Here is a 27,332-nt window from a genome sequence, read left to right as displayed (position 1 = left end):
ATTGAAAATGAAAAAAAAATGCCTGGAGCAGTCAAGATTTTCTGTGTTCCGGCTCCGCTCCAGCTCTGGGCAAAAACCTGCGGCTCCACTGCTCTGCTCTCCAGCTGAGGGCTCCGCTCCAAAGCCCTGATTAAAAAAACACCACCCTAGAAAATTCACTGATAAATAAACTTACTTAATGCAGAGTTAAGGTATATCATGTCCTTCCAGAATGCTGAGTTCAGTAAAATTCAGACTTGTGAAAACCAGGAATGAGTTAAGGTATTTCAAATTCACATTTCTAAAACCAGGCAATACTCAGCCTTAATTGTGTCCTCTGAGAGTGATGCCCCCATACCCATAATATATACACCCACACTGCCTTTATACTACATTGAAAAGGAACTACGTACATCTGTCCTACACTCAAACACTTAGGCCTGGTGTACATTTAAATTGACCTAGCTACAATGCTCAGGGCTTTGAAAAATTTCACTTCAAGTGCTGTGGTTAGGTTGGCGCAACCTGTGTTGTAGATGCAGCTACTGCTACTTGTAGAGGTGGATTACCTACATCAATGGAAAAATCCCTTCTGTCTGCATAGTAAGTGTCTATACTACAGCATTGCAGTGGCACAGCTGCAGCACTCACTGTAGTGTAGACAGAAAGAACACTTTGGCTAAATTTTATGACCTCTTCACCCTTATGCACACAATGCCATCTAACACCATACTTGCGCTTACGTTCCGTTAAACTCATAGACCATGCTCATCTCCCACCTAACTGTTGACAGTCCCATGGCCAGAAGACCACTGTGCCTGCTATTGGGACAGGCTACACACAGTAGTGCTGAAATGAGCTATATACTGGATATTCCAAGATACTTGTGTACCTATTCCCTTTGATCACACACTTCCACAGAGGGTTGCATCCTCCTCAGGTCACCTCATATCACAGTCACAGCTCTTCCAAGCTGCTCCTTCTAATTTCTCCACTGTTCAATACTTACACCTATCACAGTGCATGCAGCTGCAGTGCATGCAGATAATTCCAAGTGTCTGTTGCCAGCTCCAGAGTTAAGGTTGTGTGGGAATGTATCTTAACTCTGTATTTCCTGGTTTTCAGAAGCTTTGAGTTTTGCTGAACTTGATGTTCTGCAAGGGCACCATATACAACCTTACTTTGGAGTTAACAAAGTTCTTTGCCAGTGAATCATGTTGTGTGTGGGTTTCCCAAATTGACATACCCAATCATTCACTCTAGGTTGGAGAGAAATGCAAAGAAAACTACTTTCAAGGAACTTAAAGTTCATGATGGAGAGTTTGCATCAGGTATGAGGGTCTGAAGTGTCATGAATTTGTTCAGATGTAATATCTACCCATTATTTTACAAGCAAGGAAGTGCAGAGAGTTTGATGGGGGGATCCTTCTAGTACAGCAGCACTGCCGTCCCACTGATATTTTCAGCGGCCACAGAACTTGAGAAGGGGTACCAGGATGAGAATGTCTCAGTAATCTGGGGTAATGCCTCCATTCAGTTTCTGGATTAGAGAGCAGTGAATGAAATCCCAGATGGGGATATCCTCCCAAAATTATCCATATATTGTGGGCAAAACTGTTTGGTTTTTGTACAAGAACGTGGAAAAGTCATAACTGTGATGGATGGTTTAGTCTCCATGGAATAGATGAGGTAGCGTAATTTATTTTTCCTCTTTATCACACTGCTTGTAGTTGTCAAAAGACAGAGGGCTGCCTGTTTACCAGAATAAACATCAGGAATTGAAAAATTTACCCAATGCTCGATAGCCAGGTGAAAAAATAAATGTGCTGCCATACACCCAAGCCACTCACTCCAGATCATATCTTCTGTAAGATGAAGGAATAAAACAGTTTTGTATTGTTTACAGTATTTAACTGTAACGTTGTCAATCAGTTTTCTATTTAATACATCTTTAAAAATGTAATTTTTCTCCCTTTTTCTATATTTTTATCTTTCTACCTCCACTCCATGCTTTCCCTTTCTTTCCTGTATTTGATTATGATCAAGGATATGATTTGGGCAGGGAGATCACGGATTCTGTGACTTTAACAGATGTCCACTTCTTCGGCTCAGGCTTCAGCCTCGCCAGGTGGGGCTTGGACTGAAGCCAAAGCCCAAGCCCTGCTGCCCATAACTTAGCTTTGCAGGGCCCCCATGGTGTGGGGTTCTGGGCAATTACCCCATTTGCTAGCCCCTAATGCTGCCCTGTGTATATTTCTGTGATTTATTGACTTATTGCCTCCTGTCTATTTAATAAAAATACCCATGCCAAAATCAAATCCTTAATCATGATGTATCTTTCCATGAATTATTTTCATTGTTTGTTTCCTCTTTCTTCTCTTTTCTACTCCCTCATCTCCTTCCCTACATTCTTATGCAGGGGAGGAGGTTGCGATTTCCCCTCTCCTTTCTTCTACTTATTTCCAAATCTCTTTCCTTCAGCAACATACTTCTCTTTTCAAAATTTACCCAATCTCTCTCTCCCCCAACCACCTCCTTACAAACATATAGTACTCATATTTAAAATTTTTACCAAATGCACATAATAGGTAGAGGACTAAACCTACCAGCTAAAGACTAATACAAAAGGAGGAGAGGGTGACAAAATGGCAAGTGACATCACTCTGGTGAGAAGGTAACTCCCCACCTTGTGCCATAAAAAGGAGAATTCTAGGGTTCCTCCTGAGGTGCTGTCCTTCAACAAGAAACCCACAGAGAAAAGATTGCTATTGCAAAAGTTGTTGATGGCTGTCACTCATGTATCTCAACCCCCTCCATCTTATTCATGTTACTGAGAAGAGGAAAAAGCTGGAATAAAAATTAAGTAAAAACCTAAAACTTTCAAGTGAGCCACATAATCCTAGTCTATTTTGTGGAGAAGGAAATAATTTTTATTAGGTCTGTTGCACTAGCACAAAGCAAGGCCTATTGCTGTGATAATCTCCTTGCTCTGATTCTTGGCAGCAAGCCACAAAGGGGCAGCTTGTGTTTACAGTATTAATAGAATAAGTCTCCCACATATGGTGAAACACCATTAGCTGAGAGAATACTTCAATAAAAACAATCACCACTGACCCAGAGGCAATATAAACTGATACAGTAAATAAATAAGGGTGTGTCTATACTACTGTAGCACTGTAATGTAGATGTTTTCTACATTGATCGGAGTTTTCCCATTAAAGTAGGTAATGCTCCTCTCCAAGAGCCAGTAAGTAGGTCAATGAAAGAATTTTTCTTTTGACCTAGCTGCATCTACAATGGCAGTTAGGTCAATATAATTACATCCCAGAGGGTGTGAAATTTTTCACAGCTGTGATTAATGTAGTTAGGTTGATCTCAATTTTAGGAGTAGACCAGGCCTAAGTAGCACAGTAGAGTATACTCCCAATTATCTGAATAGAATGGATTTTATTTGGATAATTGGGAGTTCATATAATTGAGAGGGCATATAATTGGGAGCTCCCTTCAGCTCTGCTGTCATAGCCCTACTCAGTCCCATAACAGTGGGGCTGCAGAGGGCTCCCTGCGTTGCCACTTGTAACCTTTGATTTATGTGTTTCCAATTAGTAGTTTAAACATAAGGAATAAAACCAAACTGAATTCCTTAAGGTTTGCACCTCCAGGGAAGTTACAGATAATTTAATTTAGTGGAGGACAGTGAATGACACAGTGAATGATTAAAATTAAGGATTTTATTTAATATAAAATAGTTCAAGCATCATGCATTACAGTATGATCATGCACTGCATTTCTACTCACATTCTAAGGTGAAAAGATGAATGCATAGCTGTTCTGCCTCTGGTTAAGGAGTGTGGATATAATCCTTTCTTTAACAGTACCTTGATGCGGGATTGGCGTGCCTATCTAAAACCGACCTACTACCCTTTTTATAATCAACTATAATAATGCCACTTAATTAATGAACATTAAATCCTCCTTTTACCATACCTGTATTTCCGTAACTGTAATTAAATATTTTCTACATTTTCATTGGCTGTTTAACATTAAGCATTATCTTAACATCTGCTTCAATGCCCGACCGGTAACCATCAATATAGATAGCATTTTCCAAAACATTAACATTTTATTTAAAACATTTGTAAAAACCAGTTAGGACTAAAACGTGTTTACAACATGAACTGGGGTTATGCCCTAATTCATCTCTGAATTGTCTCACTTCACTTTATTCGTACTTTACCATGCCTCTCTTGACTATTGTCAAACCTGTTTTTAGGAAATAGATTTTTGGGCCTACTTATGTTACATTACTGTAGAAAATAAGCAAACATCATCTCAATACATGCTACATGTACACCCTCCCTGCATTACTGCACGCGCAAGGGGCAGGGGGGAGGCTGCGGTCTTGGTGGGGCAGAGCAGAGATCCCTGGTCAGGACACTAGCCTTCTCTACACCTTGCACCTGAAGAGATCAGGTATCACCGGCCCAGAGGCAGTTCAGGGAGTCCTCTTCAGCTCTGCTGTCATGGCCCCAGTCATTCACTCCCATGGATAGCAGAACTGTAGAGCATTCCCTGCACTGCCACAGGAGCCATTCAGCAGCAGGATGGCCTCCCCGGGCAGGGGGGTCTCTGCTCTATTATCTGAACCTCAGTGTTATCCAGAAATAATGGGATTCTGATAATAAGGTTTTAGAAATCCAAGAGTATACTGTATTAGAAAAATTATGGAGGTCAAAGTTCTCTATAAGTAAATGCAGTACAGTCAATATCTATCACATATGTTTGGATACAAGACAAAATATACAGTATCCAACTTTGAGAGAAATTTTATTGTACTGAGAGGGCAGTTAATTCTGAATATAGTATTACAATGTTAGGGTCTGATCCAGTAAATCCTTACTAATGTGAGTAATCCCACTGATTTGGAGAATTTCATGATTGCATGTGTTAAAGCAGGATTCAAAATAGGCCAATCCAATATGTGGTGTTTGGAAACTTTCCAAATATCGACAGATGATATTTGTGCAGATGACTAAAAAATGTATGATCAGCCTTCATATGAATGAAGTTTTTGGCTAAATTTTTAAAAATTGGAGCCTGTCTGTATTTAGATAGTTAATTATTTTCTTAAATGCCTATGTTCTTGTGTATTTTTGAAAATCTCATTTCATCTTCTTAAATCTTTGTTCAGTCATAGATTTAAAGCCAGAAAGGATCATGGTGATCATAGTCTGAACACCTTTATAACACAGATCAAAGGACTTCCTTGAATTAATTCATGCTCCAAGTCCAATAGCTGTGTTTGACTTAGAAAATATCTTTTATGATAACATACAGTCTTGATTTTAAAATGATCAGTGATGGAGAATGCACCACAACCCTTGGTAAGTTGCTTTAATGGTTAATTACCCTCGTGGTTTAAAAAAAAATTGTGCCTCATTTCTAGTTTGAATTTGTCTAGCTTCAGCTTCAGCCATTGGATCTTGATATATCTTTTTCTGCTAAATTCAAGAGCCATCTGTTATCAAATTTCTGTTCCCCATGTAGGTACTTAGAATGTGATCAAGTCACTCTTTGACCTTCTTTTTGATAAACAAAATAGATTGACCACCTTGAGTCACTAAAAAATCCCACACATGGTAACTTAGTTAGCTCTTATTTGAAAATGTTGGTCTTCAGCTGTTTATTTACAAATGTATATTCATGCACATCACCTCAGCACATGAATGCTTTAAATAACCCTCAGGAAGCCCATATTTCTTTTGTAATAAAACTATTAAATCCTTTTAATCCAAATTTGGTTTTTCCTTAATAATGCTCATACAACACAGTTTTTGTGCTAGAGCTTTAAAAGACATTACACTTAAAATTGACTGGGATGGTGGACTACATAGAATTACTTTTTATGCTGAATCAGCAAAAGGTAAAGCAAGTTAGACTTTCAGTTAATCACTGTTGTGTAAACTTTATCCTACTTATCATTCAGATATCACAGTAATTGGTGCATTAGAAATACTTAGACACACAGACCTGTGGTCTCTTCTACAGCTGAAGCTGCTTGGAACAGAATATTTCATTTAAAGGAAAACTTCAATATAAATACAAGATATTTCAATTACAAAGGAGAATAAAGACTCAATTTTACTTCCTCTGAAGTCAATAGAAGTTTTATTTCATTTTCTTTGTAACTCAAAATAAATTACGCTATTTAATTTTATGGTTGTATGTATAAATTGTTGAATAAATTTAGTAGCTTTTTTATGAAAATTTAAAATAGTTCTGTTTTGAAATTTTTATGAAGTGTCTAACACCACTTTGTGTATCTTTATCAGCCCAATTAAATCAATTTACTTCATAACATTCTCAACCATGAGTATATTTTAATGATGATTCTTGGCATCTTTTTTAATGCACGTACAGCCAATAGATACCACATTGATAAGCACTTTATAAATGCTGATAGGACTTCAGCTTGTGCAACAGAATTTTCAAGGACAAGAACACTACAGTTTACAAGCAATTCTTATTTGAAAATGAGACATGAATCCAATGAAGCTGGTGGAGGAAATAAAAAGATGACAATATATTTAATCATTAATTCTGTCAGTGACTATAGGAAAGATATTAGGGTAATGCTCCCTTCAAAGTCAGTCCCCTTAAATGGTAAATTCTTCTTTGTCTCTGCCTCAAGCTGTAACTGTTTAAAGGAATAAAACAGTTGTGTGTATTCAGTAGTGTCATGTTGCAAGTGAAATTTCTGTTTAATGATTTTGTAATAATATAACTTGCAACATCAAAAGCAAGAGAAGTATAGTATCTTTCTCATCCTGACTTCATTTCACATTTTCTTCCTCTTCTTCCCTATAGTAGATCATAGTGTATTTTTCTTGAGTTGTCTTAAGTGACTCATCCTTTTTTCTGTTTTTTTTCTGCAGTGTATTCACTACTTCCTCTCCTTCTCTCTTTTGTCCTTATTTCTTTGTCTATACTGCATTTCCCTATTCTGTCTTATCTCATCAGTTTATTTATCTGCCTACTCATTCCTGTGCAGTCGCAGATAGTCTAAGATGTGGAAATTTCACCAGATACTTAAAAGATGGAGGATTAAACCTACTATGCAGAGACAGGAATAGGGGCCCCACTGTACAGGGACAATGCTTAGGTGAAAAGGCAATGTTCTCTCATACTTTCCTCTGTGAGTGGAAAGAAGAGGATATTGCCCCAGATTGCTTGCAGGTTCCATTTTTCAGAGTAGACTCTGTCTAGTATGTGTCTGTACTTAGCCCCCTCTGTTGCTGCGTGACAGAGGAAGCATTCTCTCCATTTCCCCAATTCACTTGCAGAGCCTCCTCACTCTCGTGAGAGTCGGTGGAAGGTATACCTGTTACTCGTTCTCTCCCCAAGTTTCCTCACTGATGTGATGGGCATCACATATGTGTGTATCTGCATTCTATCATTCATTCAACCTGGTTGCTCACAGTGGGTGCCTCTTTCTCTATCCCTTTCTTGGCTTCTCTTTTTGAGGGCTGCTGTGCTGTGGATAGCTTCTACTCAAAGCATTCTTAAACAGCAGCAGAATATTTATGATGATTCTTGCCATTTTCACTACTGCCCACAGTGTTTGGAGCAGCAGCAGTGAAAACTGATAAGACTTTGGGCGAGTGGAATTTTTGCTTACTGCCAACCACAAACCTCAGAGTGCCAGAAGTGGCTTAAATGATCAAGCAAAGGAAGGCCTTACGCTCAATTTGGCGGCGTTTGTTTCCAACTTTTGAATGCTACGTCCGATCAGTTCCAAAATTTCAGGAAATGGTTTAGGCATCAATGGCCAGAACCTTATGGATTCTGGTGAAAATTGGAAAAATTGAAAGGTAGACATGGGGGACACATGGAGTCACTGGCATGAGGGGAGGGGTGGGGTTGCAAGGAGTCCCTGAAATAGCAGGAATAGGATGGTGTAACACAGGGAGCTTGTGGAGAGGAAGGGAGGAATGTAAGAGGCTCTAGTGGGTGTAATGCACTCAGCCTATAGAAACAACAAAGTGTGCAACACTCTAATGTTAACCACTACAACAGAGAGGATATCTGGGAATCCAGTGATTTCAAAGAGTGATAAGGGTGCTAAGCACCTAACAAAAATCGGTACTTAATATGAAAAATTTAGAGAGAGGATGACAAAGGGCCTATTGGAGGTTGACCTGTGTTGTAACTAGGTCAACCAATCAGAGTAGATCTAGTTACAACACAGTGCTATTTAGTAGGGTAGACAGGCTCTTAACTAAGTTCTGTAACTGGGCCAAATTTTTGGACGTGTCCGAATTATGGAACTTGGTTAAAATCCCATCTATGTTCTAAAATGGAACCAAGTTGTAAATAGGTCCCCTGACTTATTTGTAATTATAATGTAGACAGGCTCTAATGGTGGAAACTATAATTATGTACAGATACTTCATATAGCTAGGGAAAGTGCTATCTCCTAGGGAGTTAGTTTAAAATTATCAAAGGTAAAATTTATATTGGGTTCTCAAACTTCATTGCACTGCGACCACTTCTGACAACAAAGATTATTACATGACCCCTAGAAGGGGGATTGAAACTTGAGCCCAAGCCTGAAGTCTTCAGCCCCAGATGGGGTGGAGGGGCCTGTATCCTGAGGCCTGCCATCCAGAGCTGAAGCCAAAGCCTGAGCCGCACTGCCCAGGGCTGAAGGGCTGGTTGCTCTCAGGCTTCAACCCTGAGCCTGAACAAGTCTAATGCCAGCCTTGATGACTCCAAAGATTGAGAACCACCATTGGACTAATGGTTCTTAAACTGTGTGTCGTGGGCCACTGGTAGTCTGGAGTGCTGGTTGGTCACATGTTGCTGGTTCTTATTTCTGTCTTTCTAATCAGATTAAAACAGCCAAAATACATTAAATATTGCAGATAGGTCAAGTGACTAGAATAATTGGCTGTGGAAGGTTGAGACATTGAAATTAGATATTTTTGAATTGACTGGCTACATCTCATTGGTTTAGGATAGTGGACCATTCTGCACTAGTTCAGGGAGATGGAAGAAAGTGACACTGGATCTCTTCTAGCTCATCATTTAGAATTTGGATTAAAAAAACCACAACTGATTAATTTTCATGGTGAAAACTAATAGCGAGAAAGCAAAATTATTGTATTTTAAATGTGTAGGGTTGGTGGTTTTTTGTTTTGTATTTTGGTGGGTTTTTTTTGTTTTTTGCTAATGTATTTTTGTTTTTAATTTCATAGGAACTAATTGAATGGGACTTCAAATACTGGTTGATAAAATAGACGCAAAAGTAAGTGGTACAGATACAAAGTTTTTGTTTGTGTTCTTTTGCAAAATATATATAGCTAAACTAGTACTACTTGTGGTAACAGTTAAGCTTATTTATTGCACTATTTCTTACCAGATTTTTGTGGTTACTCTTTTTAAAAAATCCTGAGTACAGTTGTTTTCTGGGTTTGTTTTTGTTTGGTGTTTTTCCTGGTATGAGGTTACACCAGAAAGTTTCATAGGTCCTCACCTTCGGAATGTCGGTGGGTTGTCTCTTTCTGGCATGTCCTGCTCCTTATTTTTTTTATTAAAGACTTTCCTCATTAAAAACTTTGTACAGGGTCTGTACTGTGGGACTTATAGGTCGGCTGTCGTCTCCTATGGCTGTTTTTTCCTCTCTATGGACCATTCAGTTTTAATAGTTGGAACCCTATAGTTTTCCCCAATAGTTTTGGAAAATGGAATAGTTTTACCCAAGAGGAAAAAAATTTAAATGTAATTTTAGCAAACTCTTATTTAATTGATGTGTTTTTCTTCTGTATTTCTATATCCATCCCAAAATACATTTCAGATTGGGGTTTTCAGTTTTCGTAATTTTTTGCCACTTCCTACTAGATCTCTTCAGTTTGGTGAATTATGTTACATGCTGGATTGTGAGGTTTTCTTATTACAGTAATGGTTGTACTCAAACCTGGATACACTTTATACAGATTATTTAAGAATAGAAATTCTAATTAATTTAATTCCAAGAAAAAGAGATTTTTCATTCTGTCAGAGACCATAATTTTTACAAATATTTTGTATATATAGAGTACCTTTCATCTGATTTAAAAACACATTAAACATGCTAAGCTTCCCAGCTCTCTTCTGAGTTCTGTATCATGCTTTTGTAATTTTACAGATGACTAAACTGATCCATGGAAAGGCTAAATGGAAAATGAAATGTAATATTTTGGAATTGTTCAACCTTATTAGAAAGTGGAGTGAATTACTTTTTTTTTGCATTTCCTGACTGATTTTAACTGTGCAATCTTAACGTTGCAGTAACATTTGTATGCAGGGTTGGTGGGGAAGGGCTTTTGTACAAGTGGAGATTGTGGACTGGTGCTGCTTCAGGTTCACAGGTGTCCGGTCTTTGACTGGAAAGTCTGGTTGAACAGGGAACCTGGCAGTGTCTAAAAGTCTGGTTACCGTGGGCGGGAGTGGGAGTGGAAGCCTGTTGCCTGGGCCTGAAGTGGAAGCTCCCGCAGCAGCATACATGCACTTGCTTGGGCCGCAGGCTGCCCCTCTGAGGAGCGCAGTTTGCAGGGCTGCGGTGGAAGACAGAGTGCGGGGACCCATGGCGAGTGGTGTAAGGGGCTCTCAGTGGGCATGGAATGTTCCCCAGGAAGGAAAGTATGCAAACTGCCCCGCCAGCCAGTGCTTCCCCTAGCTGCACTCTCAGGCAGCTCTGGAGTGGGGAGGGCTTGAGAAGGTAGGGAAGGGGGCTGCTGGGCAGGCAGCGCAGAGGGAGGCGCGGGGCTACCTGGCTGCTCCTGGGCAGCCACAGCGCGCTTCTGACCTTCACTTCCAGGTGGCCTGCTGCTGCAGCTGTGGTTTGCAAGTCCCTTTGGGCTGCTCACACTGGAGTTGAGGGGGGAGAGCAGTGAGTGACGGGGGGGGGCCTTGTGTGAAGAGGTGGAGCCGTGGGCGAGGCCTCGGGGCAAGAGGTGGGGCAGGAGGTCCGTTTTTCAGACATTAGAAAGTTGGCCACCCTAGTACTGCTATCCTGTGCATCACATGAATAAGCCCTATCATCAACATGTACTCACTTTCCTAATTGTTGCTACACATGCAATGGGTCTTTTTTGAACTGCACAATGCAGAACTTTTTAAAAAGTCAAACCAAGATTTTTTTCATCCTAGCAAAAGCCTTAGTCTCAATAAAGACTATTTTCGTTCCAAATTGCAACATTCACAGTTCAGGTATGGAGAAAGTAAATGGTTGTCAGAATAATAAATAATTGGGTTTTTAACAGGCTGGTATATCAGACTTTTATGACTATGTTCATATTTACCAAGTTTTCGAAATAGTTTATAGTCTCGTATTTTGGAGGCTTAGAGCAACGCTGTCATCAGATTTCCAGTCTAATACTTTTTAAGGAAACAATAGACAATACTCCTTTTCCATTTTTTAGCTGGACAGTGTCCAGTGTTAATTAAGCCCTTTCAAAAAGAACGTATTGCTTTTTTTTCCTGTGCATAGTATGTTATATTAGGACAAGTAGGAGACTTCTTATTTTGACACTTCTTGCTTCTTACCTGTGCATAATACGTATATTTTTCTCTGCTTGAATTTTTATCTTTAGTGGCATATAGAAGAGATGAAATGTGGTCTGAAGGACGATATGAGTATGAAAGACTTCCAAGAGAACGACTCCCACCAAGAATTCATTCTGACGTAAGTACTGTATACGCTATATTGTCTAAATATTGGGCTTGTCCTTTTTTTAAAAAAATAGTACTTATTAGAGCTGAATCTTTTCATTAATTTTTTTTCTTATCATTTAATTCCATTTTCGGAGATCATATTGTGACTAACATTTAAGGCACTGATCTTGCAAATGGATCTGCCTGGGCAGACCTGGTGAATTTGTGAGTCTCATGAAGTTAACTGGACTCCACATGGATGATAGGATCTGCCCACATTGCTCTTTGTATAGAATCAGGTTGATGTTCACTGGGAAGTACTTCAAGTAGATAATCTTCTGTACATAAGTGTTCAATATATTTTGTGTGCAGTTAAACATGGGCCATTCAGGTTCTTCCCAGTTTTACTGAGGCTATGCAATTTGCTGGAAAGATTTTTTTTTTGGCTTTCTCTATCAAATTTTAAAACTGGACTAAGGTGGTGAGATTGTGAACTCAGGGTCTTACGTAGAGCAGTAAGAAACAATGCTGTTGGTGTATGCAAAGATTTAAGCAAAAGTTTAAACCTTAAGTATTGAAAATACAAGTTAGCAGCAGCTGCCTATTAGATACTTATTGGGACATTAATTACAAAGGAAACAGTACACATTATAAGGAGAGTGATCACTTTACATAAGCTGTTACCAGCAGGAGAGTGGGGTGGGGGAGAGAAAACCTTTTGTAGTGATAATCACCCATTTTTTCATGGTTTGTGTGTATAAAAACGTCTTCTGTATTTTCCACAGTATGCATCCGATGAAGTGAGCTGTAGCTCACAAAAGCTTATGCTCAAATAAATTGGTTAGTCTCTAAGGTGCCACAAGTACTCCTTTTCTTTTTGCAGTATAGTTAATGATATGCAGTCTGTTTATAAAACTTATTTTGTTCTCAGTTGTAAAATTAGAATTTCAGCTACCTATTTTAGGTCTTTAAAAGTAAACACAAACATTTACAAAGCTATAAAAAAGAACAAAGTAGGTAAACTGTTTTCTTCTATAGCTGAATATCTGGAGAAGAGAGAAATCAAAATCACTCTTAAATTTAGCTTTTGAGCTGTTGCAGTTAAATAGAATTTAAAGAACATTTTCTAAATTATTTCTGATTACAGGGTACACAGTATGTATTTGGCAACATAAAACCTCAGGTATCAGTTTCTGCTGTCTACTTTGTGTCCTTCCCCTCTTCTTAGTGAATCTTGGAGATTAGTGGTTGTTCAATTGACCTGGGCTACCTTTTGTCTTATTTCACTCTCCCATCACATATTCTCAGCCTGCACTTTTTGTAACTTACTGGTATTGGTAACTAGTGTCACAAGGTGTATGTGGCTCTCTCTTTCTGTTGATCAGTGTATTGGTGTTTTGGCTGTTGTGTGATGTTTTAACTTTACAGGGGTCAGCAAAATTTCTCCATTTTCAACAAACTGGAAACCAGATAAGTTTGAACAGGGTATTTAGTCAGATACTCAGTTACTCCTCGAGTAGTCTTACCAGCAATAGAACAAAAGGAACGGCAGATGGACTTTTACAGATATTAGATTTTTTTTTAAACAAAGTAACATTTGGTTTGTCTAACAATTTGCTAACTTAATGTAACCATTACAGCAATAAAATTCTTAAATTCTATTAGTCTTTCAAACTCTCTAGGAAACAAGTATAGCACACACATTACAGAGGTTTATGCGTAAGTTTAGCTATAAAGGAAAAATCTCTGAGCATTGAGGAGGTATAATAATATTATCATACAGGAGAGACTGAAACAAATACCCCAACTGTAGGTTTATATTCCAAATAACATCCCAATAGAGTGGCATGACCAGTAGAGTCTACTGATATACCTCCCAAAAAAATTAATGGCAAAACTTTGGTTTGCCAATCTCAGTTTATTATACTATGAAGCTAGGATATGTGGCTTTTTCTGGTTCTGCTCTGTTGCTTTGAGGTAGCTACTGCAAGGCAATTTCCTTCATCACCACTGAGTGTTACATCCAGACTTGCAAAATTCTACTTGCTCAGGGCAAGGAGTTTTTTTAATTTTGTTTTTGGATGGTCATGTAAAATATCATTAGCACATTCATAATTATCAGTCTTCATGGCAGATGACAAGGATATGAATGTTGTTCCTGGGCTGGAATATTTTATGTCAATTTTTAATGACTGGTGTATCTGTGTGTGTCTTGTCTCTACTATTCAAGAGAACAAGAGCCTTAAGCTTGGTCCTGAAACTGAATGTAACATATCAAAATAAAGTCTATTGTAGACTGAGATCTCAGTTGCTGGCAAATGATAAAATGCCAGACAATAGGATTTTGCAGAGTTGCCCATACTCTACACAATATTGTTCACACCTTTACAATATTCTTACTGTTGGAACACTTTAAAATTGTGTTTTCTATATGTCATTGTTACAGTTTTGTGATGTAATCTTTAGGGTGGATTGAGAGAGGTGAGTACTTCTAATATAGCTTCAGACCATATGTTCTTTCAGGGCCACCAAATCATAAGCCTAATGTATATGTTAGGAATGGTATTCCATGAGATAGCTTGCCTTCAATGGTTCATCAAGCCCTGTGATATTTTGTATACGTGTGGCCTCTACATTGTATCTAGTCTATGGAGTGAGATTTTATTTTTTTTCATTAGGTGTCTGTAATTGATTGCCCTTTAGTAAACTTGCTGGGCTGTCAGCAAGTTTATTTATAATGTATTAACAGTCTGTGACCCTAATATACCTCTTCCTGCTGAAAGTTTCAAAGCATTAGATTGTGACTACAACTTGAAAAAGGGTTGTTTTTCATGTTTATTTTTCCCCCTCGAGGTTGCATGTGCAAATGCCAGGCTCTGCCTCTGTATTGGGGCATTCCTAAAAAAAGACCACTGAAAGTTTAGCTCTTGGGGTTTGATTTAAATTGGTAAAGGAAGGAAATTTAAAAGTTAAGGGCTGGCTCTCAGGATTTCACTTACTTTTTTTACGTACCAACAGTTCATAGAATATGTTCAACTTCTAGAAAGCTACATTTGCATCTTCAGCAATATGTGCCGGATGCCCTCAGTAACCAAACTAAGGATCTTTGTGTACTGGTGATGTCAAAACCATGGAAACATGTTGGAGCATGGAGCTAGCTGACTACTTTATCTCCCATATGTGACCTTTGTGCTCCATAGTGATAGTGGGGGCCAATCACAAAGGGGGAAATACTGCATAAAATTCACTTCTTAAGAGTGTGACAGGATATGGCACATTGACATGAGATGGGGATTAAGTAATACCCTGCCACACACACACACCCCTCCTCAATAATAAGCTATCACGGCCAGGTCACGGGTGGCCAGACCTACTTGTCAGAGCTAGAGTCCACAGTCACTAGACAGAAGTCAAGAATTCTCTGTGTTGGGATACTGGGAGGTCAGAAGCAGGAAACAAACTGTAGATCAGAGCCACGAGTCGGGAACCGAGTCAGGTGACAAACTGGAGGTTGAGAACAAGAAGTCAGATGCCAGGAGTCAAGCTGGGTTGGAATGCCAGGAAATTAAGCTGTGCATGCAGGAGCGGGGAGCAGGAATGGGTAGCCGCACAGGTGCTGACTTTTGTTTTTGCCAGTGGGTGCTTGCTCCTCTCCACCTGCTCCTCCCCCATGTGAGCAGGGGGCAGAGTCTCAGGGGAAAGAAGCCAAGCAGGGGCAGGGCCTGGGGGCGGAGCACAGGTGGGGCTTCAGGGGAAAGAGGCCAAGCGGGGGTGGGGCCTCAGGGGGGAAGAGGTCGAGTGGGGACGGGAAGGAGTTGCAGGTGGGCCTCTGGAAGAGGCTGAGTGGTGGGTGGGGCCTCGGGGAAGAGGCTGAGTGGGGCCGGGCCCACAAAAGTTTAATTTGGCCCTGTGGGTGCTGAGCACCCCCTATTTTTTCCCCATAGTCAGTGCCAATGGGTAGCAGGGCCAGGAAGTAAAAGACACGCTGTCCAGAGCAGGGAGGAGCCCAGTTGTTTGGGCAGCTTCCTCTTTCCTACTGCTGGCTTAAGTAGGGGCAGTCAACCACTCTGGGACTCTGCCAATTGGCACACAAGGGCAGAGCCTCACAATGGTGCTGGGCTTCATGGATTTCAGGCAAGCTATATTGCCAGCAGGCTGCTGGGTGGAAGGTTGGAGCATGGCTGCTCTTAGAGACTTTGAGGGCCTGGATTCAAGATCCATGCATCATGACACAACAAAAAAAAAAAAAAAAATTGTTTAACCTAAGGGGAACAAAGTGTTCCAGCCAGTCTAAACCAAACTTGTGGGGTGGACATTTCTTGAATAGATAACTGGTATATTAAGTTTCATTCTGAAGGAACTGTACTGGAAGAATTATACATTCGAAAAAACCAGAGATGAGACACGTTAAATCCATTGTCAGTGTTGCAACACTTATTTAGAAAAAATAAAACAAAAATGCAAGCATTAAAACACTCGTTTGAATGCATCCTCTGGTGATCTACTGCATTGTGTCAGAATTGTATTACTTCTCTATTCAGATTGATTTCTTTTGAGCAACCACTACCTCCTCTATGTTTATGTATTTTGAGTACACTATTGACATTCAAATAATAAATTACATTTATCGACAGGCCCTTATTTATGAGGCGTTGCTGAAGATAATTTTCTTTATCGCCATCATTTCTGAAATTGGTGTCAAAGCATATAAGAAAAATTTAAACTGGAGTAATTTTTTAAAAAAAAATGAGACCTGATTTTTAGGCTTTCAAAGCTAACTCACAGACTGCTTTTGTGACATTTCACTATAAACACAAGATGGCTGGGATGCTACATCAGATTAGACACCATATAAATGTAATGTGTTATCCATCATCTGACTTGCTTGCTGTTTTTCTTGCATGTTTTCTCCACACTTAAGTATGTAGCCTTTTTAAGAATGTTGCCGTTCAATATTTTTTTTGGGAATAACCACGTTCATGTACACCACCGCCCCCCTTTTTTTTAAACTTTTGTGTTTTACTACTGGAAGTCTGTTGTGAAAGTAAAACGTAGTGTGTTTTATATTTGTTTTGTATTTTTAGGATGACTACCATAGAGTAGTTAATGTTGCACCCAAGAAACCACCACTACTAGATAGACCTGCAGAAGGAAGTTACAGTAGATATGATGACTATAGTCATGTTGACTACAGAGACTATGAGGAGGGCCGAAGTTTTGCCCATGAACGAAGAAGTGGCCCACCACATAGAGGGGTACGTAACTTGATTTTTCTCCCATGAACATATTGCTTATGTTTTCATTCATGTTTGAATCTATGTGCACAATTAAAGAGACACTGTCATCTCAAAAATAATTTCTCCCTGAACATTTTTCAGTATTATTGTAAATAAACTGAAAGGTTAAAGGAAAAAAACAATTTTTAAATTTACTTATTTATTTGCTTTTGACAGTACTTTGTGTGCTGTCATTTTAGCTTGTAAGTCTGTCATGATTGCAGGATAACGACACTACATTTTCATGTGCCTGCACTTCAGCAGCTACTCCGGGAGTGAACAGCCGTGCCGTATCCCTGTCTGTTTGGGTAGAACATATGTGGCCAGAAGTCTTGTCTGTCTTTCCTTTTCCTCGCCCATTCTCCTACATGGGTTTGAGGTGCAGAGCTGATAAGTGGTTTAGAGAGTTCTTCCACACATTCCAGATGCTTGCATGTGCAAGTTAATGGCTCAAATAAATACAGTTCATTTTCTGGCACTTGTACATCTATCCTCCTGATTTGCAAGGGCAATAATAGATAGTTGAATGCTGTAATATGGGTCATAATAATTTGTGCCTGCTCTTACTTGTGGATACAAAATCAGTGGTCATTTCTGAAAATCGGGTACCTCCCTGTCTTATTCAAATATTTGAAATATATACATTTCAAATGAGCAGTTTTCCCATTATTGCTAAGAGGGCACAATAGAGATTACTTATTGTTGAGACTCAGTCCTGATTTGGATTTAAGATTGTTACTTTTCACAGTATATAATACTAAAATTTTTTGGTGTGAAGAGAAAAGAATGTGTGTGTATGGATGCTCTTGAACAAAGTGTGGGGGGTGGGGAGAAATGGACAAATAGTGGGAGAAAATCTCCCTGAAAGATTAAAAAAAAATTCCATCCTATAAATCTATTAAATACTTTTGTAACATGGTAGATAGTAACCAAGCTTTATTTATTCCTAATTGTATTTTACATCTATATTGTTGAGGTATCATTAGAGGAGGTTTTGGAACAAATTGATAAATTAAACAGCAGTAAATCATGACGACCAGATAGTATTCACCCAAGAGTTCTGAAGGAACTCAAATGTGAAATTGCAGAACTACTAACTGTAGTCTGTAACCTATCATTTAAATCAGCTTCTGTACCAGATGACTGGAGGATAGCTAATGTGACGCCAATTTTTAAAAAGGGCTCCAGAGGTGATCCTGGCAATTATAGGCCTGTAAGCCTGACTTCAGTACCAGGCAAACTGGTTGAAACTATAATAAAGAACAGTATTGTCAGATATATAGATTAACATAATTTGTTGAGGAAGAGTCAACATGGTTTTAGTAAAGGGAAATCATGCCTCACCAATCTACTAGAATCTTTGAGAGGGTCAACAAGCATGTGGACCCGGGGGATCCGGTGGATATAATGTACTTAGATTTTCAGAAAGCCTTTGACAAGGTCCCTCACCAAAGGCTCTTACGCAAAGTAAGCAGCCACGGGATACGAAGGAAGGTGCTCTCATGGATTGGTAACTGGTTAAAAGATAGGAAACAAAGGGTAGGTATTAAATGATCAGTTTTCAGAATGGAGACAGGAAAATAGTGGTGTCCCTCAGGGGTCTGTTCTGGGACAAGTCCTATCAACATATTCATAAATGATCTGGAAAAAGGAATAGCAGTGAGGTAGCAAAATTTGCAGATGATACAAAATTACTAAAGATAGTTAATGTTATACCAATAAAATAAAAACCAGCAGGATCCTATTAAAGGGGAAAAGGCAAAATGCCACATTTTTTGTGAATACAGAAAGAATCATAGTAAGCAGTTAGTTATGGCTATAACATTCCATTCAATTTCATATTTATTCACACATTCATTCATACACACACACACACAGGTTCTGCAAGGTTGTTATCATAATTACCAGCCTTAGAATTGCTCATGCCAAACCACTGGCCAGGTGGCCTGGACACGAGGAGGGAGCAGGGCCTTGTCAGATGCTCATCTGATGCTCCTGGAAGTTGGTTTACAGAATCAGACTTCAAAGTTCTCATTTTCTAGAGTCCATTTTTTATAGGAATTTCTTCCTATGCCAGTCTATGGGAATTGCTTCATCATGCTGTTGCTGAATCAATCTGCAGATGGCACATTCCTGATGGCTCCGTGCTGCCAGATGTTATTTTGTTCTTTGGTTCTCCCATTCTTGAGGCTGTTGGGTGAATTCCAGTCTGCCCTCCGGGGGGCCTCTGGTTATTTCCACTTGACACCTTCTTCAGCCGGTGGACACTGGATTCTTAGGCTGGCACCTCCCTGATCATTCAGTTATTATCCACACCAGGCATCCATCCACATGCATCCTCTATCTCTATTTTAATCACAATTGTTAACAAAGCGAGATGAATACAACAACAGGGCGGGGAGTCTCTGGGTGCTGTTTCTGGTTTTTTTTTTTTTCATAGATATCTAGGTCAGAAGGGACCTTATGATCATCTAGTCTGACCACCTGCACAATGCAGGCCACAGAATTTCACCCACCACTCCTGCAAAAAACCTCTCACCAATGTCTGTGCTATTGAAGTCCTCAAATCGTGGTTTAAAGACTTCAAGGAGCAGAGAATCCTCCAGCAAGTGACCCATGCCCCATGCTACAGAGGAAGGCGAAAAACCTCCAGGCCTCTTCCAATCTGCCCTGGAGGAAAATTCCTTCCTGACCCCAAATATGGTGATCAGCTAAACCCTGAGCATACGGGCAAGATTCATGAGCCAGATACTACAGAAAATTCTTTCCTGGGTAACTCAGATTCCACCCCATCTAATATCCCATCACAGGCCATTGGGCCTATTTACCATGAATATTTAATTACCAAAACCATGTTATCCCATCATACCATCTCCTCCATAAACTTATCGAGTTTAATCTTAAAGCCAGATAGATCATTTGCCCTCACTGCTTCCCTTGGAAGGCTGTTCCAAAACTTCACTCCTCTGATGGTTAGAAACCTTCGTCTAATTTCTAGTCTAAATTTCCTGGTGGCCAGTTTATATCCATTTGTTCTTGTGTCCACATTGGTACTGAGCTTAAATAATTCCTCTCCCTCTCCGGTATTTATCCCTCTGATATAGTTATAGAGAGCAATCATATCTCCCCTCAACCTTCTTTTAGTTAGGCTAAACAAGCCAAGCTCCTTGAGTCTCCTTTCATAAGACAAGTTTTCCATTCCTCGGATCATCCTAGTAGCCCTTCTCTGTACCTGTTCCAGTTTGAATTCATCCTCCTTAAACATGTTGTTAGAGAGTATTGCTTTGAGTCTCTCTCTGTGTGAGTAGTTGTTGTTACAAAGAATTGCTTTGAGAACAGACTCTGTCTTAGAATGTACTACCACAATTAGCAGCTTGCAAGTTTCACACAGAGAGGGAGAGAAACAGTACCAAAAACCCTGGTAATAGTAATACCCTGGAATTTAAACTATGGGGGATCAAACTCATTTGTGATTTTAATACAGAACTTCTTTAATATGATCCAACATTAAGACCCAGGCAGACTGCAAAGAGCTACAAAAGGATCTCTCAAAATTGGGTGACTGGGCAACAAAATGGCAGATGAAATTTAATGTTGATAAATGCAAAGTAATGCATATTGGAAAGCATAATCTCAACTATACATATAAAATGATGGGGTCTAAATTAGCTGTTACTACTCAAGAAAGAGATCTTGGAGTCATTGTGGATAGTTCTCTGGAAACATCCACTCAATGTGCAGCGGCATTCAAAAAAGTGAACAGAATGCTGGGAATAATTGAGGTAGATAGATAATAGGACAGAAAATATCATGTTGCCTCTATATAAATCCGTAGTATGCCCATATCTTGAATACTGTGTGCAGATGTGGTCGCCCCATCTCAAAAAAGATATATTGGAATTGGCAAAGGTTCAGAAAAAGGCAACAAAAATTATTAGGGGTATGGAATGGCTTCCGTATGAGGAGAGGCTTCCGTATGATAAGACTGGGACTTTTCAGCTAGGAAAAGAGACGGCTAAGGGGAAATGATTGAGGTCTATAAAATCATGACTTGTATAGAGAAAGTAGATAAGGAAGTGTTGTTTGCTACTTCTCATAACACAAGAACCAGGGGTCACCCAATGAAATTAATAGGCAGCAGATTTAAAACAAACAAAAGGAAGTCTTCACACAATGCACAGTGAACCTGTGGAACTTCTTGCCAGAGGATGTTGTGAAGGCCAAGACCATAATAGGGTTCAAAAAAAGAACTAGATAAATTCCTGGAGGATAGGTCCATCAATGGCTCTGAGCCAGGATGGGCAGGAATGGTGTCCCTAGCCTCTGTTTGCCAGAAGCTGGGAGTGAGCGACAGAGGATGGATCACTTGATGATTTCCTATTCTGTTCATTCCCTCTGGGGCACCTGGCACTGGCGACTGTAAGAAGCCAGGATACTGGGCTAGATGGACCTTTGGTCTGACCCAGTATGTTAAACTTCATATAACCAACTCTTTTTCATATGTTGTAGGAGGACCCAGGATACAGATGGCCAAAGGAAGACTATTCCATAAGTCGACAGCCTGAGTACAGGTATTAATGTAATTTTATAAAATGAATCCCTTTTTGCATTCAGTGCCAACTTTTTTAAAGATGTATACTCAATAGAGTCACACTGAACTGGGACATTTCCCAAGAAATAGCTAGGAAACATTAGTCTAAAGATAGTAAAGAATAATAATTGCTTCTTAATTTGGGCAGTATTGCATAAATTCTCCCTCATGCAATTCTCTGCAGATCTTCACTGTAGGAATAGCAAGCTATGCTGCTTGAGCTGCCAATCTATTGCAAGCAGTAAACTTTTGGGGTTTGTTTGTATCTCAACTTCAAATCTGAATGTTCCATCAATTGCCTTGTTAAGATCTCTACCCCTCTAACTGTCCATGTTTCCTGTCTTTTCATTTGCTAAAACAGTGTGAGAAGATTCTTCCCCAGTTTATTGTCCCATTCCTTGTTCTTTAGATTTATATATATACCTTTTATTTTTATACATACATATAAAGCTTTACACAATAAAATGAAAATAAAAGCTTTACACAATTTTTATATATATATATATAAAAATTTATATTTATATATAAAATAAAAGCAGTTTGTGTAATTAGGGATGTGTGTGTTTATGTAGACGTGTTGTTATAAAAGTTGCATCTAAATGCTACAGCAGACTATAGAAAAGTTAAATGAGCATTATCAATTCAGCTGACTTAAACTGTTAGAGTTTTATGTCCGAATTATATTTCAAATTCCTTTTGAGTTTCTCTTGTGTTGATCGGGTCAGAAGAATTTGCTCCCAATCACATATATGTTCTGACCTCCCGTCTCTTTTGAATTCATAAGTGTCAAAGCTGATTCCCCACTCTGGAACTTCGACTGCAGAAGGTAGGGGCCCGCAAGGGTTCTAAAAAATTAATACTGACCACTTCAGGATTGTATTAAACTCCCAAGGTTACAGTTTCTCTCTGACCTTGGATGGGTGGATGCTGCCACCACGCAAATGCAAAATCCCTTTGAAGCCAGAAAGGCGCACTTGGGAATCCCTTCCTGTGGGGTACCCTCAAGCCCTTTCACCGCCCCCTCCGGGGAAGAACTGAGAAAGAAAAACAAAGGAAATCAGCTGTTGCCACCAGCTAATTTAACAACATATACACAAACCAATTAGGGACACAAAAATCCAATCCTATTCTTAAAAAAGGTAAATTTTATTAAACCCAAAAAGAAAGGAAATACTTTGGAACTTAGGCTTTTTGCTAGATCTTAAAAGAAACAATTACAAAAATGAAGCTTCAAGATAGCTCTCTTGAGGTTCAGCTTAAAGGCTACAAGCCAAAACAAAAGCATCTGGGGTTAGCACGGAGGACTCCACAAGCCAATAAGAAATAAAATAAATAACCCTAATCGCATCTTCCTAGACATTCCCTGATCACTTACATATTTGGGGTTTCCGATAAGTAGGGTTGAGGTATGAATTGATGCTTTTTCATACCTGGTTTTAAAGCTGCTTACAGCATTGCTGCTCTGTGTCTCCGTTCTCCGGAGAACAACAACAACCAGACAAAGGGAAAGTTTTTTCCCCAATTTTAAAAAGTTCTAGCCCTCCCATTGGATCTTTAGGTCAGATGCCCACTCCCTTTCTGTTACCAAACCAAGGAGACTTTTTAATCCTTTGTAGGAAAAGCAAGCAGAGAACAGCCACCAAGAGGGATTTTATAGCTAACTGGTTGGCTGGATGTCCATAAAAGGGAACTACCCCCCCCCCCACTTCATTTATCACAATCAGGTTACTGCATGAATATGTGCATGTGTGCTTGGGACACAGAAACAGGGAGAAATGTTCCTATTGTACAAACTTCTTGGTCTGTAGTCTGACTGACTTATGTCTGAGAAGTGTCTTTGAAAAGAATCTTCTTCTTCAGTTTTTCAAATGCTTCATTCTAACACTTACTAGGAATAAGACTCTCTTGACAGATGTTAAATGCTAATATTCACAATGACAGGTTTCAGAGTAGCAGCCATGTTAGTCTGTATTTGCAAAAAGAACAGGAGTACTTGTGGCACCTTAGAGACGAACAAATTTATTTGATTATAAGCTTTTGTGGGCTACAGCCCACTTCATGGGATGCATAGAATGGAACATATAGTAAGAAGAGAGAGATATATACACACACACACACAAACGCAACATGAAAAGGTGGAGTAAGAGGCTAATTAATTAAAATGAGCTATTATCAGCAGGAGAAAAAAACTTTTGTAGTGATAATCAAGATGGCCCATTTAGACAGTTGACAAGAAGGTGTGAGGATACTTAACATGGGGAAATAGATTCAATTTGTCTGTCATGTGTTTTGATAACAGCTTAGTTCATAGAGAAGTGCAGTAAATATTTTTATTCTAATAGACTGGAGTATGAGAAGTAGAAGCTAGTAAAATGTATGTGGAAAGTAACAGGCACCCATTGAGATGTTTGCTTGTTACACTGTAACAAACAATAACACAAGTGACAAGTTTTTGAGACCATCAGTACAGTTAAAATGAACATTTTGAAAGAATTAAATAATAATGGAAGGAAGGTTAGTCCAGTAGCAGTGCAGTGGTGTTAGCCTGGGACTCAGGAGACCTAGGGTTAGTTCCCTTCTCTGCCACGGACTTTCTGTGGACCTTGGACAAGGCACTGAGACTATGTGACTCCAATCCCCCTCTGTAAAAAGGGGATAATAGTACTTCCGTATATCTGAGGGGTGTTGTGAGGATAAATACATTTTAAAAGATTGTGAGGTGCTTATATGTCCTCCATTATAATACCATCTAAGTACATAAGATAGATGTGTATTTCTTTGAATATTAAGACTTAGACATTGTCTGATTAATTACATCATAAAATAATTTTTTTCTGCACTACATTCAATTTTTTCCCCTAAAATTTCCTACCATTGCTATCCCTACTGCAACTCCACTAGTAGTAGCACCAGGAAGAAGGCTTTGGAAAGTCTTCGCTGAAGATAGTAAGGCATTGCTTAGAAAACTGATTATGAAATATTTTGTTGGCACTTCACTGTCTTTACTTTCTCTGCTATTTTAAAAGAACTCTAATTGTTTAAAGCTGCAAAAAGAGATTGACTTAATGTTAGGCATCTTGTTTTATACAGAGCAAGAGTGGCACCCAGTGGTGAGAAAGATCTACTAAAGGAAGTGTTTGCTTTCTATGTTTTTTAATATTTCCTCTCTTTTATGTTAAAAGATGTAGGGCAAAATGTGAACTCGGGATTGTCTGTTTTTTTTTTTTGTTTAATAGTTCCATTTATTTTGATAAATGTTTGGGGGATTTAATTGCCCTAGTGTAGCACTGCATATAGTGATGTTCAGTTTATTAGGGGGAAATGCATTTTATACATTGACAGAACTCCTACTGATCAGAAGTTTGACTGTTTTTGTACACACTAAGATATGTTTGTGGAGAGGAATATAGGGAAATTTTGAAAAGTTGTACGTGAAATATTGTGATCATCCTGCTACACACAGTAACATCTTTTCCAAGCCTTTAAAGTATTAGTAACTTTTTGCATCTCATTCAGTAATGAACTTTGTAGTGTCATTCAACAGGGAAAATCAAAATGAAAAGTATTTAAAATGTATCTTCCTTTTATTTCCTTTCCTGTTCTAAAAATATATCTAGAGCATAAAGACATTGTGGAGGATTACATTGTAGAAAACATTGACTGTACACGTATGTAGGAAGATGCACTAGAGTCGTCTTCTTTGAGTTATATAAAAGATATATAAAGTTGATTAACTTTAACTTTTAAATAAAAGCAGGTTAGACCAACAACCCTCAGGGATGGTCTAGATAATACTTAGTCCTGCCTTGAGTGCAGGGGACTGGGAACAGAAGACTCTCAAGGTCCCTTCTAGTCCTACGATTCTATGAAAAGTAGTTAAAGTGAAATAGAAGCCACTGTAACTATGTGAAACATGATAAAGTATAACATAAAGATATTCAGCACTTTTTGTATATTTAATAAGATTTTTTAATTTATTATACCTACTAAAGATATTTTTCCTAAATGGAAATGAGATTAATATAAAACACTCAAGAATCTTTTCCGTTTGTTTTAAAAACTGAGTAGGCAGCACTAGATGAATGGATGGAGCAGCAGTCATGATACTCAGTTTCTTTTGGATGGGTAATGCCATTTTCCTGGTTGCTAGGGTTTCCTGATTGCTGTTATGTCTCTATCACCAGAGTAGCTATTCAGGTCAGAATATATTGTGGAGAGCAGTTTGCTGATTTTCACGGTAGTGTTTCTGGGGAAAGTGGAGTCAATTCTAAATGTAATGTTAAAGGCAAAATTTTAAATTGTAGTAATGTGGCAGTTCAAAGAAGAAATTTAACTTTACAAGAAATATGTAATTCTGGTCAGTACTAGATTTTCATTTTATTCAGTCTTGATTTGCTCAAAATTATGAGGGACGGACAGCTGACTTCTTTGACAATTACACCAATTTTCAAATTCACAGAAAAGACTTAATACATGTATCCTTTCTTTATTGTCATTTGTTTCCTTCCCAGAGCTCTCATTAGCTCTTTTCCAAATCTGTAAATAATTAATCATTAGGGCTGCATAAAGACTGGAAATTATTTATTGTGAAAAACTTGGAGTGAAATGAAAATTTTTCATTTTGATCAAAGTGTTTCACAGATTTCTTTGATTTTCTTTTTGCAAATCTATTTCTGACAAAAAAAATGTGTAGTTTCAAATCAAATGGAATCAAAAACAAACTTTTTTTGTTTTCTTTTGCGTGGGGGGGAGGGGTTTCTCTACTTTCTCTCTTTTGGGGATTAAGAAAGAAAGGGTGGGAGAAAAAAACCCCAAACTGGAAAAATATTCATGTTGATACCATTCTGTTCAAACCAAAAACCCAAATTAGTTTCCTTGTTTTGTTGGAAAATCAGAAAAAATTGAATGTCATGGAAATTTTTCTTGAAAATGTACAATCCAAGAAGCCATTTTTCATTAAAAAACAAACAAAACTAGTTTTGCTTACCACTCACTATACCTGCTTTCACAAATGAGAACCTCATAAAATTTGGACTTAAAAAGTCACTTCAGAAGCAATGATGCATATCATGTCACTGGCTTTACAATTATATTGATTTTGAGTTGAAAAAATCTTGGTTTGGAGAAGAATATTTTGTTAGTGAAAAGATCTTGTCTTTTACATATTTTGTAAAGTTACCAGTTGCATCTTTGTGCACTATGAGAATATCTCATTGATCCAATACTTAATTATTCACATTTGTTAAATTTTCCATGTAAAATTAAATGTATTCAAAGGAAATGGTGGGAATAGAACTCAGAATTGTCCCTAGCACTCCTCATCTCCTGTGCTCATGAAAGCTTATGCTCAAATAAATTTGTTTGTCTCTAAGGTGCCACAAGTCCTCCTTTTCTTTTTTCATCTCCTGTTGTTAATATAAATTACTCTTAAGTTATAAAACTTTCAGAACTGATGTGAGCATGGGATAACTCAAATCACATGTTGATTTTGTTCCAGAGCTTCATATATAAGATTTATAGATTGTACCTTTGATTTGGTTTAACTAACTCATGAACAGATTCAACACATGTACAATTGCATGTGTTTTGTCAACAGAGAATTAACTTCACACCTGATTTCTGGTTTTTATATATGTCTGGCCCCTGATGATGTGCAGAGAAGTGAAATTTAAAAAATTGACATGGAAGGGAGGGAATAGCTCAATGATGAGTGGTCTTTTGTATAAAGATCTAAAGATATATTGTATTCAGTATTGAATAGTATACCAAACTCACTTTATTCAAAGCACATT

At 38.5% G+C, this 27,332-nt stretch overlaps 1 protein-coding gene across 4 annotated transcripts in view; it reads left to right on the top strand.

Annotated features, from left to right (window-relative positions):
* The window catches only part of PPHLN1 (periphilin 1), a 141,143-nt gene that overhangs the window by 12,219 nt on the left and 101,592 nt on the right, over positions 1-27,332 (top strand). For 2 of the 4 annotated variants that reach the window (XM_077833995.1, XM_077833976.1), the window contains exons 2-5: positions 9,237-9,286; positions 11,613-11,704; positions 16,758-16,928; positions 21,459-21,520. In XM_077833995.1, the coding sequence (XP_077690121.1) occupies position 9,286; positions 11,613-11,704; positions 16,758-16,928; positions 21,459-21,520 (326 nt within the window). In that variant the 5' untranslated portion in view covers positions 9,237-9,285. Of the gene's footprint in view, positions 1-1,242; positions 1,311-9,236; positions 9,287-11,612; positions 11,705-16,757; positions 16,929-21,458; positions 21,521-27,332 lie in introns of all 4 variants that reach the window. The other 2 variants (XM_077833980.1, XM_077833986.1) reach the window with 2 other exon arrangements.

The sequence above is a fragment of the Eretmochelys imbricata genome, chromosome 1 (assembly GCF_965152235.1).
Source record: "Eretmochelys imbricata isolate rEreImb1 chromosome 1, rEreImb1.hap1, whole genome shotgun sequence".
Classification (NCBI taxonomy): domain Eukaryota; kingdom Metazoa; phylum Chordata; order Testudines; family Cheloniidae; genus Eretmochelys; species Eretmochelys imbricata.
Note: the sequence above shows the minus strand (reverse complement) of the source record. Positions and strands in the feature narration are given on the sequence as shown.